Below are 23,264 nucleotides of genomic sequence, written 5' to 3'. Positions count from 1 at the left end.
TATCCTTCTCCAGTGATTGATTGGTCCCTCCTGACAATATGTCCGAAGTATGAGAGACAAAGTCTGGCCATCCTGGCTTCCAAGGAGCACTCTGGTTGTACTTATTCCAACACAGATTTATTTGCTCTTTTGGCAGTCCATGGTATTATCAATATTCTCCTCCAACACCATAACTCAAATGCATCAACTCTACATTCTTGCTTATTCACTATCCAACTTTCATATGCATATGAGGTTATTGAAAATACCATGGCTTGCTTGGGTCAGATACACCTTAATCCTCAAACTGATAGCTTATCTTTCTTTGCTCTTCAACACTTTAAAGAGGTCTTTGTGCAGCAGAATTGCAATATGTCATTTGATTTCCTGACTGCTGATTCCATGAGTGTTGATGGTTGAGCTGAGCAAAATGAAGTCTTTCACAACTTCAATCTTTTCTCCATTTATATGATGCTGTTGTTGTTAGGTGCCACCGAGTCAGTACCAATCCATAGCACAGCAGAACTAAACACTGCCTGATCCTGGGCTAACCTCAATACTGTTGCCAGGTTTGAGTCCATCGATGCTGCCACTTGGCAAATCCATCTTGTTGGGGGGGGGGTCTTCCTCTTTTTCTCTGATCCTCCACCTTACCAAACATGGTATCCTTCTCCAGCGACTGCTCCCTCTTGACAATATGTCTGACGTATGAGAGACGAAGTTTGGCCAACTTGGCCTCTAAGGAGCACTTTGGCTACACTTCTTCCAAAACCAATGTTTGTTCTTTTGGCAGTCCATGACACTTCCAATATTATCCTCCAACACCATAACTCAAAGGCATAAATTCTTCTACGGTCTTCTTTATTCACTGTCAAGCTTTTGCATGCATGTGAGGTTACTGAAAACATCATGGCTTGGGTCAGGCGCACCTTAGTCCTCAAGCTGACTCTTTTCTCTTCAACACTTTAAAAAGGTTTGTGCAGCAGATTTACCTAATGCAACATGTCGTTTGATCTCTTGATTGCTGCTCCCGTGAGTATTGATAACTGATCCAACAAGAATGAAGTCCTTGACAACTTTAATCTTTTCTCTGTTGATAAGAATGTTGTTTATTGGTCCAGTGGTGAGGATTTTTGTTTTCTTGACATTGAGACGCAATCCATCCTGAAGGCTGTGCTCTTTGATCTTCAACAGTAAATCTTTTAAGTCCTCCTCATTTTCAGCAAGCAAGGTTGTATCATTTACATATCGCAGGTTGTTATTGAGTCTTCCTCCAATTCTGATGCCACGTTTTTCTTCACAGAACCCAGCTTCTTGGATTATTTGCTCAGCATACAGGTTGAATAAGTATGGTGAAAGAACACAACCTTGTCGCACACGTTTCTTAATTTCAAAACATTCAGTGTTCCCATGTTCTGTTTGAACAACTACCTCTTGGTCCATGTGCAGATTCCTTATGAGTACAATTAAGTGATCTGGAATACTCATACTTCACAATGTTGTCCATAGCTTGTCATGATCTACACAATTAAAAGCCTTTGTGTAGTCAATAAAGCACAGGTAAACATTTTTCTGGTATTCTCTGCTTTCAGTCAAGGTTCATCTGACATGAGCCGTGATAGCCCTTATTCCACGTCTTCTTTTTAATTTGACTTGAACTTCAGGAATTTCTCTGTCAATGTATGGTTGTAGCCGTTTTTGCACTTTCTTTAGTAAAACTTTACTCGTATTATTGATATTGTCTGATGATTTCAACATTCTGTTGGGTCACCTCTCTTTGGAATGACCACAAATATAGTTATCTTCCAGTCGGTTGGCCAGGTAGTTGCTTTCCAAATTTCTTGGCATAGAAAGAGACACACCTTATAGAAAAGTTAAGTCCAGACTACATAAATCTATAGAGACAGAAAATAGTTTAGTGGTTGCCTAAGGCCAGCAGTAGAGGGTGGGGAAAGTGAGTTTGTGACACTAACAGGCATGAGATTTCTTTTTAGGGTGATGAAAATGCTCTAAAATGATACTGAGGCTGCACAACCCTGTAGAGTATTTCTGAGAAGTGGCTGATAGGTTTGAACCACTGACCCTATGGTTAGCTGTCTAGTATTTATCTTATTTCGCCACAGCAGTGGGGATTCCAAACTTGGTGGAAAAATTGAATTAAGCAATAATGTCATTTTTCCACAAACTTTTTCAAGATGCCTCATATATAATGAAGAATAGTACACTTAAAATGAGTTAAATATTATGGTATATATATTATACTTCAATAGCTGTTTAAACAAAATAGAAGATAAGGTTATTTATTAAACAAAATAGAACACATCATATGTAAGTAAATACAAAAGAAAAAAATATTCTTTCTTACCATGGAAAATAGTTAATACTATCATCTGCTGAAGATCATTTCATTCAATTCATTATTTAACAAACATCCATGGAATCCAAATCACTGAAACCCCTGTTGTTGTTAAGTGATGTTGAGTCGATTCCAATTCACAGCGACCCTGTATAGGGTTTTCGAGGAGCAGCTGACCTTGCAGTTCAAACTGACTTTGCAGTCTAGCACATTAACCCACAGCACCACACTAGGGGTCTTTGAAACCCTTAGAACTAATATTGATTTTGTTTAAGAGTATTACTTACAAAATATATATAATGGGTGCTAATAACTCTTACCCATATTGGCCAACAACCCTGAAATTGCTTGAACATCAGCTCCAAGAAAGACTTCATTCAGAGTTGAAACTACCGGTAAACACAAAGTATGGACACGGATTCTTCTTTCACCTTTGGGGAAAGGATACACATAATGTTCAGACACTATATATAACCTTTATCAAAGTTACTTGGAAAACACTTCTTTTCAGTTTAGAACTCAATAGATACAGTAAGTAGACATAGTATCAAAAGTTTAATGTGTAAAACCTGTGGAGTTGTGTCTCATTTACTGACTTCAAAATTCCTTTTGTTCAAGTTCTTTCTGGAAAGATGACAGGGATTATACTTAAATCATAGCAATATGCTAGTTTTAAAAAAAAGTCTCCTTTTTTCAGCTATTGGTTATGTTTTCAGTTAAAAGTAAGAAAACATGTAAAAGACAAGAAGCAGGAAGTTGGCAAAGAAAAGATGAAGGTAGGAAGGAATGCAAGAGTTAAAGTGAAGAGAGGTAAGTATTGTTAACTGATGGAAGGGACAACAATTATTGTAATTACACAAAGTCTATTATTAATTGACTGTGGGACTGATGATCTGATCTGTAAATCTTCACTCAATTCAAAATAAAAGTTACAAAATAAAAGACATGACTACTCTACTACAACATGTGTTCTGCAGCCAGAAAAATCACTCTTTTCTCTTTAATCACAAGAAATCTTTGTTAAAGAAATAAATAGTCACGATGCTTTCTCTTTCATACTTATTGGTGGTGTTAGGTGCCATCGAGTTGGTACCGACTCATAGCAACCCTATGCACAACAGAAAGAAAACACTGCCCGGTCCTGGGCCAACCTCACAAGTTTTGCCACGCTTGAGCCCATTGATGCTGCCATATGGCCAATCCACCTCGTTGGGGGGCTTCCTCTTTTTCTCTGACCCTCCACCTTACCAAATATGATATCCTTCTCCAGCGACTAGTCCCTTCTGACATGTCTGTAGCCATCCACTGATTGAAGAGACATGGTTAAACACATTTTGTTTGGAATAAACATGTGTATGAGAACTGAAATCCCTAGTAGCAATACTTTGCAGCTCTTAAGAATGAAAGATTTTGTGTCTCATACTTTGGACATATTATCAGAAGGGACCAGTCCCAGGAGAAGGATATCATGCTTCATAAAGTGGAGGGTCAGCAAAAAAAAGAGGAAAACCCCCAAGGAGATGGATTGACACAGTGGAAGCAACAATGCACTAAACGGTAACAATAATTGTGAGGATGGCACAGGACACAGCAGTGTTTCATACGGAGTAAAAGCAAGTAATGGAAATCAAAGGATCAAAGAAGAAACCAATCCAGGGATTAATAGCCCATAGAAACCTGAGACCAGAATAACAACATGGTATCCAGCTACTAATAACTACCAGTCAGATTAGGGGCATAATAGAAGGTCCTAGATAGAAAGGAAAAAAAAAAAATCTGTACAAATTTCAAATTCCTTTTAAAGGCCATACCTGCTAGACTGAAAAAAACTAAACAAAATCCTAAGACTACCACTCTACGATGACCTTTGAACATAAAATTGAAGCTATCTCTGTGGCTCACCCTTCAGTCAAATAAAGACTGACTTACAAAAGAAACAGCATTCTCTGTAAATAATGTGTTCTCTGAAACAATAAACTATATGAGACCCAACAGTCAACACTTACACAAAAATCAAAGGTGAGAAGGACCAAAAGCAAAGGAAAGTTATATAAATGGAAACAGAACAAACAGATTGGAAATACCAATGCAGACACACAGCAAAGAAACCACTACACAATTATTAAAATGGCAATAAAACACTCAAATGAAATACAAACAAAAAAACTGAACAACTGAAAACACCAAGTGTTTGGAAGGATTAGAGCAGCTGAAACGCTCATACAATGCTGATTGAATACAAAATGGTACAGAGACATTGGAAAAATTCAATTATTTTAATACTATTTCTGCATGAACTTTTGAAGTCCTTTTGTACTTACTATACAACAACCCCACTACTCCTAAGCATTTACCAAATGAAATAACAACTTATCTTCACACCCAAACCTTATGCAGCTCTTCCTAGTGGCTATACAGATCAACTTCATTTAATTTCACTTCCCTACATTGTGCTTCGCAGTACACTGAGGGTCTGTGAAAATCCAGCATACCCTGACCAAGTCTATCAGCTCAACCACTTATCTCTGAGTTACAGTGTGGTAAATCTCACAATATTTCAAACTTTGTTCATAATTCCATTGTATACTAATAGACTTTGTTGTTGTTGTTGCTCTTTAGTGCTGCAGAGTTGGTTCTAATCCATAGCAACCATGTATAGGGTTTCCAAGGAGCAGCTGGTGAGCTTGAACTGTCGACCTTGCAACAACAACTTTGCAGTCCAGTGCATTAACCCACAGCGCCGCACCACAGTGTAGTGTAAACATAACTTTCATATATGCTTTTGTTGCTGTTAAGTGCCATCTAGTTGGTTCTGACTCATAGCAACCCTACACAGGGTTTTCAAGGAGCAGCTGGTGAGCCTGAACCACTGACCCGCAGACCTTGTGGTTCAACTTGACTTTGTAGTCCAGTGCATTAGTGTAGAGTGCTATGCCAGGACTCAAAAAAATTCACACTGTGATATTCATCTTATTAATGGTGGTCTGGAACTGAACATTTTTATGCTTGTATGTGAAACTATCAAAACTGGAAACAACTCAACTGGGAAATGAATGAACAAACTGGATATAATAAAATACTTATTGTTGTTAAGTGCTGTCAAGTCAGTTCCAACCCAGTGGAGCACCCGGTGAGCTTGAACTCCCAACCTTGTGGTTCAAACGGACTTTGCAGTCCAGTGCATTAACTCACAGCATCACACCAGGACTCTAATAAAATAATACTGAAGAATAAAAAGAAACAAACTACTGGTAGATAAAACAACAAGGCATGGATGAATTTCATATGCACTATGTTTAAGTGACAGAACTGAGATTTAGAAGGCTACATACTATATGAGTGTATATGTCATAATTGTAAAGGAAAAACGGTAGGGTCAGAACACAGACAAGTGGATTTTAAGTATGAAGAATGGGAGAGACATTAACTACAAAGGGTTAAAGAAAAATGTTGGGGGAGTGAAGGAACTGACTGCAGTATCCTGATGGTGATGGTAGTTACACAAGATACATATTTGTCAGAACCTATGGAACTGTACATTAAAAATGGTACATTTTGCTCTATGTAAATTATATATTAATTTTTTAAAAATGTTAATAAGAAACACAAATGAACAGAAAAAGGACTGAGCTAGTCTTTTAACAAACACAAACTGTTGTCTAAAGACAAAATATATATATATGTGTGTGTATATATATGTTGTTGTTGTTAAATGCTTTTGAGTCCGTTCCAATCCATAGTGACCCTTTATAGGGTTTCCAAGGAGTAGCTGGTAGATTTGAACTATCAACCTTGCAGTTAACAGTCCAGTGCTTATCGTACAGCACCACACCAGGCCTTGGAAATCCTATGGAGTAGCTCTATTCTGTCCTTTATGGTTGCTATAGGCCAGAACCAACTTATTGTGTGGGTACTAATTATAATCGCCATACAAAATCAGAACTTTTCTCACACTAAAGGTTTTCATCAAAACGTCTTCCTTACATACTTCTGGGGGAATATTGGAGAGGCTCTTAAAGTTGAATAGGCAAAGACACAAACATCATCTTTTCTCCTTTTCCACAAAAACAATTTATGGTAATAAAACAGAACTAGGGGGTGAGAGTTATAAATCTTTAAAACGATTAAATGAATTTAATTTCATTTTTATAACCTCAAAACAAAACAGAAATTATAAATTAATTAGGATTAAACAATTTATACCCTTAAGAAAGGTTTCCTATCTCATTATGAGCTCTTTCAGTACTTCACACAAAATACCCAACTCATCCTATCCCATTTCCCTGCTTTTCTCAATTCTTATCACTCTATAAAGGGGCTTCAAAAAGCTGGTGAAAAATGGAATGAAAAGATAACAGAATTTTTCCATAAACTTTTTGAAGCCCCTTTATATGACATACTGTTTTTTTCTTTATCATGTTTGTTCTCGTCTCCCTTGCTAGAATGAAGCTTTTAATTTCGTTTTATTAACTGCTGTATCATCAGTACCTATTTAAGTACCTAATACACAGTACTCTCAATAAATATGTGTTAAATAAATGGATAAATACATTTTGGAAAATTAACACCAAACATCTTGGCTTTACCAACACCAACAATAACATTGTATGATTACTAATACTCTCCTGGTTTAACAGAAATGAACTGTTGCTGCCATCGAGCTGGCTCTAACTCATGGTGACCTCAAGGATAACAGAACGAAAACTTGCTGGGTCCTGCTCCATCTTCATGATCGCTGGTAGGCTTGAGTGCACTGTTGCAACTACTGTGGCAATGGATCTTACTGAAGGTTTCCTTCATTTTTGTTGATGTTTCTACCAAGAGGAGGTTATTCTAGGTCACGGAATACAGAACTACAACACAAAACTGACCTTTGCTGGATGTATACAATAGTGCTGACTGAAAAGAAACCAACTGAGTATCAGTAAGACTCTCTTCTACGGACATCTGTACCGCATACCCAGCATCTGGATTTACATTGGGCAAAGATAGTAAGTCTGTTGACCGAACAAAGAAGTTCCCATGGAAAGTGTGAATGGAAAGACCTAGAAGACAAAGTTAACAAAATGATATATATATATCTATGCTCCTACAAACAGATATTTTCATTTTATCCTAGTCACTTTTTAGACTAGCACAAACTGAAAACTTTAAATACAGAATATTCAGTGAGAGTGTGGGGTAATAAATACCATCTTTACTGAAGGTAGGGGTGTAGACCTTAAAAATAACTATTTGGAGGATAATTTGACAATTAAGGAAATTTAAAATGAGTATTTACTGCAGATCTGCCTATTCTGTGCCTAAGAATTTAACCTACAGACATACATGTTCAAATTAATATGAACAAAGATTTTAAGTAATACAACTTTTAAGAGAAAAAAAAATCACAAATGCCCTCAAAACCTATCAGTGAAAAAATAATTAAAAAGAGATTTGTACATTCAACGGAATGTTATGTTGTTGTTGGTTTAAGTGCTGTCGAGTCAGTTCTGATTCACAGTGGCCCTGTATAGGGTTCTGATGAGTGGCTGGTGGATTTTAAAACTGCCAATCTTGCAGCTAGCAGTCCAGTGTCTACCCTACAGTGCTACACAAGGATTCCTAGTTGTTGCTGTTTGCTTTTAGGTGCCATCAAGTTGGTACCGACTCATACTTTATGCAAACTAGAAAGAAACACTGCCCAGTCTTGGGCCAACCTCACTATCGTTACCACAACTGTGCCAATCCATCTCATTGGGGGTCTTCCTCTTTTTCTCTGACCCTCCACCTCCTGGCTTCCAAGGAGCACTCTGGTTGTACTTCTTCCAACACAGATTTGTTTGTTCTTTTGGCAGCCCATGGTATTTTTAATATTCTCCAACACCAAAACTCAAATGCAACAATTTTTCTACGGTATTCCTTTTTCACTGTACAACTTTCACATGCAAATGAAGTTATTGAAAATACCATGACTTGGGTCAGGTGCATCTTAGTCCTCAAACTGACATCTTTGCTCTTCAACACTTTAAAAGGTCTTGTGCAGCAGATTTGCCTAATGCAATATGTTGTTTGATTTCTTCATTGCTGCTTTCATGAGTGTTGATGGTTAGCTGAGCAAAATGAAGTCTTTGACAACTTCAATCCATTTATACGGATATTGTTTATTGGCTCAATGGTGAGGATTTTTGTTTTCTTTACATTGAGATGCAACTCATACCAAAGGCTGTGATCTTTGATCTTTATATCAGTAATTATTTTAAGTCCCCTTCACTTTCAGCAAGCAAGGTTGTATCATTTGTATATAGCAAGTTACTAATGAGTCTTCCTCCAATCCTGATGTCCCATTTTCTTCATATAATCTACCTTCTCTGATTATTTTCACAGTATATAGAGTGAATAAATAGGGTAAAAGAATACAACTGTGGCACATACCTTTCCTAATTTTATACCATTTGGTGTTTCCTTGTTCTGTTAGAACAACTGCCTCTTGGTCTATGTATCAGTTCCTCATGAACACAATTAAGTGTTCCCGAACACTCATACTTTGCAATGTTGTCCATAGCTTGTCATGATCCACACAATCGAAAGCCTTTTCATAGTCGATTAAGCACAGGTAAACATCTTTCTGATAGTCTCTGCTTTCAGCTTAGATCCATCTGATGTCAGCAATGATATCCCCTGTTCCAAGGCCTCTTCTAAACCGGATTGAATCTCTGAATGTTCTCTGTTGATGTATGGTTGCAGCTGTTGTCTGTATTACCTTTAGCAAAACATAACTCACATGGAATATCAGTGATATTGTCTCAGATTTACACATTCCATTGGGTCACCTCTATTTGGAATGGGCATAAATACAGATCTCTTCCAGTCAGTTGGCCAGATAGTTGTCTTCCAAACTTACTGGCATAGATGAGTGAATGTCTCTACTGCCACATCACTTTGTTGAAATATTTCAATTTGTATTCCATCTATTCCTGGTGCTTTGTTCTTTACTAATGCCTTCAATGCACCTTGGGCTTCTTCAGGATAATTGGCTCTTGATCATATATTATCTCTTCAAATGATTGATCATCAATTCTGTGTATTCCTTCCATCATCTTTTTATTTAAACTTGATATTAAGTTTTTATTGTGAATTGAGTGACAGTTTACATGGGAGAACATAGGTTTCACACTAATCAGTTTCACTGCAATGATTACAATCTCCTTCATATACCATCATTCAACAGTATTTGCTTCCATTCCCTCTATTTGTTTCTTTGTTGTTGTTTTTTGCTGGGGGGAGAGGGGGAGGGATGTACACAAAAACACTCAGGAATATATAATAATTTAAACAACCAAAGGGCACATTCTGTTAATCTGCCTCCTGGCTGTCAGCATTCAGTCTTTCTCTTTCCAGGAGTCTAGAGTCCTCACTCTCTTTCCATGTCCTCATCTCTGCCTCCATCTCTGGTTTCACTACCCTTCCATCATCTTTTGATGCTTTCTGTATCATTAAATAATTTGCCTAGAGAATCTTTCAATACCACAGGTTGAGGCTTGAAACAAAAATTATTGGGTAGTAATTTAAAAAATGAGCTACATCTATTAGTGCTAAAATTAATGGATCTTCAAGACTTATTGAGTAAAAAGATACATAATATTTTATTTACACAAATCTATCATATTACATATTTTCCATGGAGATATACACAAATATGTAAATGAAAAGCTTGATGTTTACTTGTAAAAAAATATTTTAAAAAATACTGAAAAAATGGTTGTACGTTTGTATATACAAATATATTGTATATTTGAATATACAAATATAGAAAGGTACCAAAGATAATGTGATAAAAAAAATCCAGCTATGATGCTCATTTTTAATTTAATGTTAAGGCCAAAATATATGCAGATAAGGCTTATTATATGCATGGGGAAACTTTTGAGACATATATAAACACAATGGGGTAAAGTAAATTGGTTTAACTTTGACTTCATTTTGTAACTTTTTATATATTTTCATTTTACATAGTTTTATATCTTGATATTTTATTTTATATATTTTTATCTTTTTGTAAACATAGATATATCTTTATCTATGTTTTTTATTATCAAGATCATGTATTTGATTTGTTATGAAATTTATCATAATATAGGAAAAGAGAAACCTGAACAGGTCAACTGTAATGCTTCATTAAATGAAGTCCTCTATGAAGAGGACAAAGATTGACTCATTGGTATACCCCAAACTCTTTAGGCAAATTTGTTGTTCGATGTCAGTGAATTGGTTCTAACTCATAGCAACCCTACGTATAACAGAATGAAATAGTGCCCAGTCTTGCTTGCTACGTTGCTATGTTTGAGCTCACTCTTGCAATCACTGCATCAATCTATTTTGTAAAGGATCTTTTTATATTCTGACACCCTTCTACTTCGCCAAGGATGATGTATTTCTCCAAGGACTGGTCTCTCTTGATAATATGTCCAAAGTACTTGAGATGAAGTCTCACCATCCTCCTTTCTAAGTATAGCATTCTAGCTATACTTCTTTCAAGATAGATTTGTTTGTTCTTCTATCAGTCCACAGTATTTTCAGTGTCTTTTGTCCACACCATGATTCAAATCTTCTCTGGTCTTTCTAATACATTGTCCAGCTTTCATATGCATATGGTGTGAATGATATACCATAGCTTAGGTCCTCAAAGTGATATCTTTAATTTGAATACTTTGTTGTTGTTGTTAAGTGCCGTCGAGTCGGTTCCGACCCATAGCGACCCTGTACAGGGTTTCCGAGGGTGTAAATCCTTACGGGAGTAGAATCTTTTTCAGCATATTTGCTTAATGACACAGGTTCTTTCATTTCCTGACTGCTACTTCCATGGGTATGATTTTGGACTCTGTAAACTGAAATCCTTGACAACTTCAACTGTTTCTCCAGTCATCATAATGCAGTTTATTGGTTTAGTAGTGAGAATTTTTATTTTCTTTATGTTGAAGTGTGACTCATACTGAAGCCTATAGTCTTTGATCTTCATCAGTAAGTACTTCAAGTGTTCTTTGCTTTCAGGAAGCAAGGTTGTGTTAATATGCATATCACAGGTTGTTAATGAAACCTCCTTCAATCCTAATGCCTCATTCTTCATACAGTCTAGCTTTCTGGATTTTTGTCAGCATACAGATTATCTAAGTATGGTGAAAGGATACAATTGCAAGGCATACCTTTCTTGATTTTAACGTATTCATTATCCCCTTGTTCTATTTGACTGACTGCCTCTTGGTCTATGTACAGGTTACACATGGGTACAATGAAGTGTTCTGAAATTCTCATTCTTTACAATGCTATCCATAATTTGTTATGTTCCATACAGTCAAATGTCTTTGCATAGTGAATAAAACTCAGGTCATTTTTTGGTATTCACTGCTTTTAAGTCAAGATCCATCTGACATCAACAATTATATTCCTCGTTCATGTCTCCATCTGAATCCACCCTGAAATTCAGGCAGTTCCCTGTCAATGTATTGCTGCAACTGTTTTTGAATTATCTTCAGAAAAATTTTATTTGTGTGTGATATTAATGATACTGTTCAATAATTTCCATATTCTGCTGGATCATCTTTCCCCAGCTATTATATTCATAATAGTCTCTTCTTTCTTTTAGTTAGTTAGTTTTGTTTTTACAGTGTTTCTTAATCAACAAAGTCAACAAAGTATGAAGAGGCTTCAAAAGGTTCATGGAAAAAATTCATCATTTTTAAATTCCATTTTCCCACAAAGTCTTTGAAGTGTTCCCCCCCCACCACACACACACTAATTTAGAAAGGCAAATTTTTTGAGACTAGGTACAAACGCATATATTTTCTGGTATCATAAACAAACTTTTATTATTGTGTAAAAAAAAAGGCATTCCTACCTTTGGTGCACCGAATCCTCATGACTGCTTCAAAGCCAATCTTCCGAGTGAAGTATCTCTGTAATTCTTTCCGTAACTTCCGTACTTGGACTGGGTTGTGCTGATGGTGGTAAGAGGGATAGTAATAGACACTACCTGCTGAATACCGAGAAATACAACCTGGAAAAGAATATGTAATCTTGAATAAATTGTGTGGTGAATTACTATTACTAAAGTAACCAACGAATTTGAATCAAATCTTCTTTAACTTCCCAAAGTATTATCAAAAAGAATATTTCATTCCTTGAAATACTAATATAAAAATTTTCGTTACTGTTTACAATAGATGATAAGGTCTGTAGTAGACTAAATTGACCATAACTCTTAAAGAGAATGAAAGTTTTCAATTTGTTCCCTACTGAGAATACCATCATAAAAAATGTTATTTGACAGTCATTTGAGAAAACACATAAATGTTATTTGACAGTCATTTGAGAAAAATAATCATTAAGAAGAACTTACTCAGAGAAGCCAAATCAGAATACTGTCCACTGAGAAGGAATAAGTCCACTGCTACCTGTTGACCAGAACAGTCTAAGGCCAATTTCTTATAGAAGTCGGTAGATGGTGTCAGATGTATTTCCTGTAATTAACAAATTACAGTGAGTAATTTTTAAAAGGAGTCCTGGTGTGGCACTGTGGGTTATTGAGCTAGACTACAAGTTGGTTTGAACCACAAGATCAGTGGTTCAAGCTCACCAGTTGCTTCTTGGAAACCCTATACAAGGTCACTGAAGGCTGGAACCAACTTGATGTCACTTAACAACAACAACAATTTTTAAAAACCACTAATAGTCACAAATTTTCAATACATATCTACAATGCTAAAAACAACTGTCTCTGGGCATTGTACAAAATTATTTTGCTTGTTATATTTTCTGATTTTTTTCAGTAAGAAGCATAAACTGCTTAAGTAATTTTCTATACTTCACACTAATTTCTTTATTGACAAAGAAAATCATTAATATTTCAACTAAAATCAATTAGGTGCTAATTACAATGGAAACGAGAGACAGATGAGGCTTTCTGCTCCCGTAAAGATGTACAGCCTCAGAAACCCCAGAGGGTCAAAATGAGTCGGAACCGACTCCATGGCACACTACTACCATCACACAATGGAAACTGTTATAAACAATTTATACACACTATTTAATCCTCTCAAATACCCTAAAAAAGGGGTATCATCATTATCCTTATCTTAGGCATGTACACACACACACACAAGAATTTTAAAATACTGGAATTTTCCTATGAACTTTTTGAAGTTCCCTTGTATAAACATGGAAACAGAAAGGCATAAATTAAGTAACGATTCAAAGTCACACATCCAATAAGCAGTGACATCTAGGCAGCCTGACTCTAGTACTGACAATGTTATAGTAATACAAGCCTCTCTCCCATAGTCTTTTGGGAAAGGCAGGTCTCAAGCTCTGAGTTTATACGCACAGGGTGCTCAAATGTAATCCACAGCAGTTAAAACTCTATGTCAAATGACAACTATTCTTAATGGGTCATCGAGGTTCTACTTCATCCATACCCACTGACCTAAACCCACTGTCATTTAGTCAATTCAAATTCACAGCAATCCTCTATAGGGTTTCTTAGATGGTAAATCTTTATGAGAGCAGACAGCCTCATCTTCCTCCTGCAGAGAAGCTGGTGGGTTTGACTGATGACCTTGTGGTTAGAAACCCAATACCTAATCCACAGTGCTACCTAAGTCTGCTAAAAAGGAAAAATAAAGAAAGGGTAAATCAGGTTAGGGAATGATGGAATAAGATGGGAATGTCTGTATGAAAGAGAAAACTTTTATAGTCCCTTTTCCTCATAACAGAAGCACATACATAGGGACTGAGTATCAGAATAAATCTTATACTGAGAATTTTCTAACCTTAGCAGATGACCTTTGGTTGGGTTCCTCTCGTGGTTTCAAGGCTCCCACCCCAAGAGTTGGGAGTTGTGTTTGAAAGACAGACATTCGACCACCAGTTGGGGACATCAACTTAAAGGCAGCCTGAAGTGCAGGGCCCAAGGCACACTGTGTCTCCAGAGTCTTGTTAAACATTTGTGGCAAAGTTTTCAGTAAATCTTGGACAAGCTTGTGAAACAAAGCAAGAAAATTCAATAATGTTACAATTTAATTATTTCTTTTCACATTAAGTCAGTAACTAATACAATAGACAAGAGACATTGAATCATGGTGATGGTCAGAGAATCTACAGACAGTAAACAATGAAGTTGGTCAAATGACAAGAAAGCCATTTTAAGTCAATATTATAAATTGGCAAGCAAGACAAATCAAAATTGGGGTCTTACAGTTCTTGTACATGCAATAGTCCAGCAAGACTACAAGTCTGAAACTTATCCCCACCCACAAAAAAAACCCATCCCAGTTTAGGTTTATTTTGATGCCATGAAATATGGCCTTCTCAATTACCTCTACACACTTCTTTTTAGTTTCAAAGTGAGTTTAGTTCTTCACTCTTGCAAAATCTAAAATATCCAGTAAATTTGCCAACTACCAATATCACTATAAAAGAAAAAATAAAACAACAAAAAAACCACTACCTATTCAAGTTGTTTTTAATTACAAACAAAATGGGAATAAGAATCATGGGGGAAAAAGATTTTACACTATGGCAAAGTCACTATTGCCAACAGCTGAGACCATAGACTTGCTAGTTAAAATGTTACCCCTACGGCATGTATGCATGTACAGGGTAGACAACACCCCCCCTTCAGACACATTCTGTTCACCTCTCACTGTATTATGTCATGGCAATTTCCAGGCAGGTAATAAGAGTTTCTTCTGAACTGACCCCAATGACACTCTGTGAATCAGAAAAGCAAAGGGCACTGAAAGCAGCCTAACTCATGTGCTTCTATGTTGTGACCAGAAGCTTTATCTCAGCAACCCTCCCAAATTCCCAAATGACTGGCAAGACACGTTTCCTTCAGGTTTTCCTCCTTTGTGGAACAGGCTTATTTTCTACCCTACTACAAATAACGTGCTACATAAGACTTAAAAAACAGTTCAAGGGTAAACTCAAAAGAGTTACTCAATCTGATGAATTTTAACGACCAAATATAAAACACTATTACAAATTTTAGAAATGTCATAGAAAGAAGCAAAATTTTACTTAAAAGTTCATTTAAAAAATATATTCCTTCAATATTTCAATTAAACATGTGTCTTACCTCTTTACTTTCATTTAAATTTACTAGTAAGTTCTCTGGCATAGGTATAAAAACATCTGAAAGAGTAAATAAATATTCATTAAAAATTGCTTATGATGTTTTAAATTAACCACCTCCATACATAAAAAAAAAAAAAAATCTACCTCCTCTTCTCTTATAGTACTATCTACATATGTCCCAAGAGTCACCAAAAGAACACTGATTCAGATATTCCTTGCATCGTATCTGCTTCTTGCCTACTACCTTGTAAAAAACCTCCCAATTAAAAAATATGCATGTGGTTTATGCAAGTGTACCGCAATTGTATAAAGACAATGTAGAGTCCTGCTTTACTGTTTTGCTGAGCCTTGAAAGCCAGTAAAGACTCACTCTTGCATTAAAAAAATATGTTGACTAAAAGACACACAAGAATGGTGTGTTTTTACACAGAAGTTTAATAGAGATCACCAATAGTCCTGTTATTCAAAAAGCAGGTACTTTCTTATAAAAAAGGCTCCCACCAGCCTCTATTAATGGGACGACAAAATTATGTAAATAATAAAGATGCTAACTGACCACATCAGATGAGTTTCTGAAGATTCAAATTTATTCTTGCTTAGGAATTAAATTCCCTTTCTCATAGGACAGCACATTTGGTCTCAATTAGTACATTTCTGTATCATTTGCTTTTATTTGCAAAAAATAAGGCTCATTATGGGGCGTTCTGGTGTGGTGCTGTGGGTTAATGCCCTATGAGTTGTTTGAACCACAAGGTCAGCAGTTCAAGTTCATCAGCCACTCCTGGAAACCCTATACAGGTTGTTATGAGTTGGAACCGACATGATGGCACTTAACAACAACAACATAAAGTTTTAGAACACTTGTAATAAAAAAATTTTAATAACAGATTTATTAAGATATAACTTACATACCACAAATTCACACTTCTAAGTGTATTTAACTTAGTGATTTTTATAATATTCAGAGTTGTGCAATCATCACCACTACCAAATTCCAGAATGTTTTCATCCTTCTAAAAACTAATCCCATAGATTATTGCTATTCCCTACTTCTCTTTAGCTCCCTATGAAGCTCCTGGCAACTACTAATATACTTTCTATATCTTCTATCAATTTGCCTATTTTGGGCATTTCTTATAAATGGAATCATAAATTTTTTTTGTATCCAGATTCTCTCACTTAGCACAGTATTTCAAAGTCCATCTGAGTTACAACACCTAACAGCATTTCATTTTCATTGCCTTATAATCGCCAACTTAGATTTATGCTTAACTCACAAATATCCAAATGCAATAGTTTTTTTAAGTTTTATGTTTAAAAAACCTCTCTAGATATACGCATTAAACTAAAAGTTAAAAAAAAGTCTACTGTATAGCTATACTTCATTTTGTTTATTGCTTCATTACTTGTCGAGCATTTGGACTGTTTCCAATTTTTGGCTACGCTATTATGAACATTCATGCACAGATATTGTGTGTATACATATGCTTTTAATTTTCTTGGGTACATACCAAGGAATGGAATTGTTGGATCATAGGGCAACTCTGAAGGTTCTCTGGTGGCACAATGGTTAAACAATTGGTTTCTAACTGAAAGGTCAGTGGTTTGAATCTACCAGCAGCTCCTTAGGAAGAAAAGACTAAGTGATCTGCTCCCATCAAGATTATAGTTTAGGAAACCCTATGTGACAGTTTTATTCTGTGTTGCTGTTGTTAAATGCAGTCAAGTTGGTTCTAACTCACAGCGACTATATATGGGGTTTCCAAGGAGCATCTGGTAGGTTTGAACCATTGATGTTGTCACAGTGTTACACTAGGACTCCAGTTTTACTTTGTATTATGGTATGGTGCTGTGGATCAGCACTGGATTGCAAACCACAAGGTTGGCAGTTCAAACCCACCAGCTGCTTCAAGGAAACCTATACAGGGTCCCTATGAGTTGGAACCCACTCAACGGGCACTTAATAACAATCTAGGGTAGCTATGAGTAAGAATTAACTTGATAGCACAAAACAACAAGACAACTTTTACGCTTAATTTTTTGAGGAACTGCCCATTGTTTTCCAAAGTGGTTATACCCATTTACTTTCCACTAGCAAAATAAAAGGGCTCTAGTTTCTCCACATTCTTGTCAACACTTGTCATTGTTAGTCTTTTATTTCAGTCCTTGTGTGGCACCCTAGGATAAGCCCTGGACTGATAACCACAAGGTCGGCAGTTCAAACCCATCAGTTACTCTTTGGAAGCCCCAAACAGGTCACACTATACAGGGTCACAAAGAGTCAGACTGACTCAATGGCACTTAACAACAAACAACGGATGTGAAGCAGTATCTTCTCATAGTTTTGTCTTACATTTTCCTGATAACCCTGGTGTAGAGCATCTTTTCATGTGTTTATTGACTAATTGGGGAGCATGGCGGCTCCAAGAGCTAAGCTCTGGAATGTGAACCACAACATTGGTGGTTTGAGCCCACCAACAGGATCAAGATGAGACTTTCTGCTCCCACAAAAAATTAGAGCCTCAGAAACCCTATACAGGGTAACAAAGAGTCAGAACTGACTTGACAGCATTTAACAACAACATTGGCTACTTGTATATGACTACTGAATACTGAACGGCGAAATGCTTATTAAATTCTTTTGCCAATTTTTGAATGCTTTTTTAATTAAGTTGAAGGAAATCCATTTATACTATAGACAAAAAATTCTTTATCAGACACATGATTTCGAACCTTAAGGTCAGCGGTTCGAAACTACCAACCGCTCCACAGGAGAAAGATGAGGCTTTCTACTCCCGTAAAGATTTACACCCTCGGAAACCCTGTACAGGGTCGCTATGGGTCGGAACCGACTCGACGGCACTTAACAACAACAACAACAACTCCCATGCTATAGATTATCTTTTTATTTTATTGATGGTATCTTTTAAAATAAAAATTTTTTTAATGTTAATGAAGTCCTCGTTATTTATTTTTCGTTAGGTACTTAGCCTTTTGGTGTCATAGCTATGAATCTGTTGCCTAATTTGAGGTCACAAAAATTTACTTGTGTTTTCTTCTGTTTTATAATTTTAGTTATCATACTGAAGTCTATCATCCATTTTGTGTTGATATTTGTATATTATCTGAAGTGAAGGGCAAAGTAATTCTTTTAATTTATGGATATCTAGTTGTCCCAACACTATTTGTTGAATAGGGTAGGCTGCTTCTTTAATGAATAAAGTAGTATATTCTTTAGCCTTAGAGAATAACAAGAGTTTATTCAAATAAAACTTTCTATCTCCTCATAGTCATCAACATAAACCCAGAAAAAAAAATCTGCCAAATAATAAATTAATTGGGCATGATACAGTTTTTTTTTTAAGCTCGGTATTCCCCTTGATACTCAGTCAAATGTACTCTATAAAATACATTACTACAGAATATTAAGAACGGAAAGATATCTTACAGATGAACCAGTCAAGCTCCTTTTTATATGAGGCTTTCTAGAAAGCCTGTAATTGTAAAACTCTATAAGTAGAACAGTACAGAGGCTGATATAATCAATAGAAATAAGACATCAAGTATCTTTTCACTATCAGTATTCAGTTATTGCTTATGACTTACAACACAAATAAATCTGAATACACATTTTTAAATTTTAACAGAATAATCTTAGATCTAATTTATAATAATTAAGATTTTCAGGGATGAAAGATACAAGGTAAAACAGAAGCACCCAATCCATTTAGCAGTTGCCCCTCTACAGTTTCATTGACAGCACCTTGCTTATCTCCTTCAAAGTCATTAACTCAATCTAATTACAGTGTTTCTTTGACTACTTGTTCATTGCCTTTTTCCCTCTATTAAAAGGTGAGATCCACATTGACAGGGATCTTGTCTGCTTTATTGACTATTACAGTCCCAAAGCCAGAGTAGTCATTGAAATACTTTTGAATGAATGAATGGGAAAAAGCGATAAAGAGATCTTCATTTAATCTGAGTTTTAACATTAATTTGTTTTTATTGCCTTGCTCAGAATTGACTTTACCTCCAAAATCCTGTTTTCTCTTCTATAAGATAAAAGATTAAATTAAAGGACTGGCATAACTATAACAATCATAAGATTTTAAACTCAGGATTTTGCTTGATATTGTAGAATCACACTATATATATATTTTTGTTGTTGTTAGGTGCCATTGAGTCGATACTGACTCATAGCAACCTTAGGCACAGCAGAACGAAACACTGCCCAATCCTGGGCTAATCTCACTACTGTTGCCATTGATGCTGCCACTTTGCCAATCCATCTCGCTGGGGGTCTTCCTCTTTTTCTATGACCCTCCACCTTACCAAACACGATAGCGATACTATATATACTCCTCCTTAATTTGTCAAATAACCATGAACTATTTCTAAAGTCAAAATTTCTTAAGGCAGTTCAATAATTTCAATTATATAACATATACCTTCAATATCTGAAACTATTAGCATCTGTGGTTGAGAGAGACCTTCTTGAAGACTGTAGAAATGGATTGTACTGTCAAATGTTATGAAGCCAATTTTTGTTCTAGTGTTGCCAGGAAGCCTAAAAACAAATTCAGAATATTTTATCAAAATTCCCAAGTGGTGTGTGTGTATGTGTAGTTATCTATATCTATATACACACACATACACACACACATATATATAATCTATAAGAATTACATGCCTATTTACCATTATGAAAATTATCCTAACATACACAGAAATATGCCCAATGTCTAACCACCATGGAAACATACTTAACTCCAAGAGGAAATATCACCCATAAGCCAAACAATCAACAAAAATTAGCAGTAACATAGTAAATCAGAACCAATTATACTTATACAACCTAAATATAATAATTTAGAAAATAGTATGTGAAAATATACTCACAGGTACAAAACTTTGCAGATAATTTTAAGTTATTTTATAAAGAATGCTTAAAATTGCCATATGCCAATTCTAAAATGTAATATAAATTTAGGTAGTGCTCAAACCTTTTCTTAAACGGTATAACATATTTATTTAATATCAAAATAAATAACATTTATTTAAGATGTTTCAAAAAATTCAAATACGCTGCTTTATAACAGGAAAGACAAATTGGTTTCCATTCTTATTAGTCATGTTTGGGTGACTAAGTGGACTCTCTTATTCATCAGCAGACAATCCTCATACACAACCTACAACATTAAAAGGGGTTCTAGAACTAGCCCAGTGAAATAGGTCTCTTGCAGAGCCTTTGCAGAGTATAGCACCTTTGGTGGAATCCTGAGCCCCATCAAGAACCTTCTGAAGTGGGACATTCCCACTAAAAAGAACAAGCAAACCAGCCGGGAAACAGACCGACAGAAGATGCATCTTCAAAGAAAGAGCATCAGGAAAAACCCAGAGCAAAAATGTCAGCATGACTGGCTACTTCAAAAATAAGTAAGTTGTTTGCTGGGAAGCCATCAAGGCAAGCAATCAAGTTCCTTCAGGAAAAACCCCTCTTTAAGACTGAAACTCAAAGGGAACACATGAACAGGCATGTAAGCTTGCTGGCGACCACATTGATCTATTGGTGAGTGGAAGAGGGAGAAAAGCAGCAATGAAGAAATGGGTTGAGTTCAACCGCAGTCCACTGACTCCCATTGACCTGGAGATGAGAGAGAGAAGAGGAAGGGCTGATTGGTCCATAGTGTGGTGAGACCTGGGGACACCTGAGCCCATGGACAAGGACATAGCCACAGAGGGCTAGAGCTGAGAGTGAAGCATCTAGCTGATATGAAATGAGAGGAGATGCACAAGAACACCCAAAGTTGCAGATAGTGACCATTTGACCTAGCCTTGATGACTTGATAATCAGATTTGACTGGAGTAAGATAGGAAAAGAGGGTAAATTGCTACAATTTGATGAACTTGACCTATACTCATGGAGGTAGTAGCTTAAAATACTGACAGAGAGGGAAGGAGTCCTCACATCAAGTATCTATGCTATCCCCTCTGTACACAGGGTAGATATGGATGGGTAACTTAGATATTGGCTACCTAAAATGTTGTTGTTGTTAAGTGCCATCGAGTCGGGTCCGACCCATAGCAACCCTGTACAGGGTTTCCGAGGGTGTAAATCTTTACGGGAGTAGTAAGCCTCATCTTTCTCCCGTGGAGCGGCTGGTAGTTTCGAACCGCTGACCTTAAGGTTCGCAGCCTGATTCGTAACCACTACGCTACCAGAGCTCCTTGATAAAGGCACGAAGTGACTGGCTTACAAGGTTTCAAGAGGGAGTTTAGTTTAAGTGTGTGTAGGGGAAGAAAGAGTCCCCACTGAATAGTTTTCATCTTGTCTAGATGGGCCTGGTTAAAAAAGATGGGGATAAGATTCTTATGATTCAATTTTGAGTAATTGTTATCATGACTAATTACAACTGTCACAATTGTAAAGATTGAAGTTTTGTAACAAAAACAGGGAGTGGTTACTCTTACAGTCCAGAAACAAAGGACCCTAGGACCATCAAGGAAGAAGAGCACAAGCGGAATGCGAGACCTTATTCAGAGAAGCAGTGACACCAGAAAAGGAGGCAGAGATGAGGACATGGAGAGAGGGAGCAGCTGAGGACTCTAGATTCATGGGAAGAGAGGGACTAAATGCTGGCAGCCAGGAGGCAGACTTGCAGAATGTGCCCTTTGGTGGTGTAAATTATTAAATATGCCTGAGTGTTTTTTAAAAAAAATGAGAGAGCAAAAGTGAATAGAGAGAAACACAGTTATCTGATTATAATCACTGTAAATGAAACAAGGTGTATGATTTGTTGAATGTAAAACTGATGATCTGCCCTACAAACTTTCACTTAATTCACAATACAAACTTAAATAAATAAATAAAAAACACAAAAGCAGGCAGGAACAGTGATGCCCTTTTCACTAAGGTGAGTGAAAGTTACTCCCTTTCTGATGAGATCTGGTCTTCCACATTCCTCCATACTACATAACAGCACTGTATTGCACTATACTGAAAGGTGATATTGTCTCTTAGGAATTACATAAAGTATCTAAGCACCCTTTAAAATACAGTTATTTTAAGAGGTATTATAACCAAATACAATGTGTGTACAGTGTCTGGGTTGTGGTTCCCACCAATGGTAAAGGAGGAATAAAAAAATGGCTTATTAAATTATTACTGTATTTTTCACCTACACAAATATGTGTACACATATACAACACACATAATAAGCACGTGAAATTAATGTGCAAGGGGGTTGTGCAAGTTTTGCCCCCTCCAAAACTCCTGTAATGTGTACATTATTTATATTAAAATAAAGTACTAATTTTGTTTAGCATGATTCTACTATTGCAGTTAGGGTTAAAAAAAAAATCCTGATGTTTTTATAAATGAAATGACATGCTGTCTGAGATCTGCTTTAAAATACTGAAGAGAAAAATAAAAGTGTGCATGTGGAAGACTAGATGAAGCAAGAAAAACAGAATAGTGAAAACACTAAAACTGGAGGATAGGCATATACAAAAGTTCATTACATTATTTTTTCTACTTATTATATAAGGGATCTTCAAAAAGTGCATGGAAAAGCTTTGGATCACTATACGTAGAAAACCCCAAAGACTCAGTAAAAAAGCTACTAGACCTCATTGGAAGATTCAGCAAAGTGGCAGAACAACATACAAAAATCAGTTGGATTCCTCTATACCAAAAACGACAGCGTTGAAAAGGACATTAGGACAACAATACCATTTACAATAGCCACCCAAAGGATGAAATATCTAGGAATAAATGTAACCAGAGAAACAAAGGACTTATACAAAGAAAACTACAAAA

The 23,264-nt window shown here is 36.2% G+C and overlaps 1 protein-coding gene across 1 annotated transcript in view; it reads right to left on the bottom strand.

The window, feature by feature from the left end:
• Nucleotides 1–23,264, bottom strand: part of SEC24A (SEC24 family member A) — a 103,497-nt gene that overhangs the window by 19,315 nt on the left and 60,918 nt on the right. The window contains exons 11-17 of the mRNA XM_006866081.1: nt 19,894–20,012; nt 15,447–15,502; nt 14,140–14,346; nt 12,711–12,831; nt 12,210–12,368; nt 7,207–7,380; nt 2,656–2,766 (exon numbers count right to left, since the gene is read on the bottom strand). Of these exons, the coding sequence (XP_006866143.1) occupies nt 2,656–2,766; nt 7,207–7,380; nt 12,210–12,368; nt 12,711–12,831; nt 14,140–14,346; nt 15,447–15,502; nt 19,894–20,012 (947 nt within the window). The remainder of the gene's footprint in view (nt 1–2,655; nt 2,767–7,206; nt 7,381–12,209; nt 12,369–12,710; nt 12,832–14,139; nt 14,347–15,446; nt 15,503–19,893; nt 20,013–23,264) is intronic.

Source organism: Chrysochloris asiatica, unplaced genomic scaffold (assembly GCF_000296735.1).
Source record: "Chrysochloris asiatica unplaced genomic scaffold, ChrAsi1.0 scaffold00087, whole genome shotgun sequence".
Classification (NCBI taxonomy): Eukaryota; Metazoa; Chordata; class Mammalia; order Afrosoricida; family Chrysochloridae; genus Chrysochloris; species Chrysochloris asiatica.
Note: the sequence above shows the minus strand (reverse complement) of the source record. Positions and strands in the feature narration are given on the sequence as shown.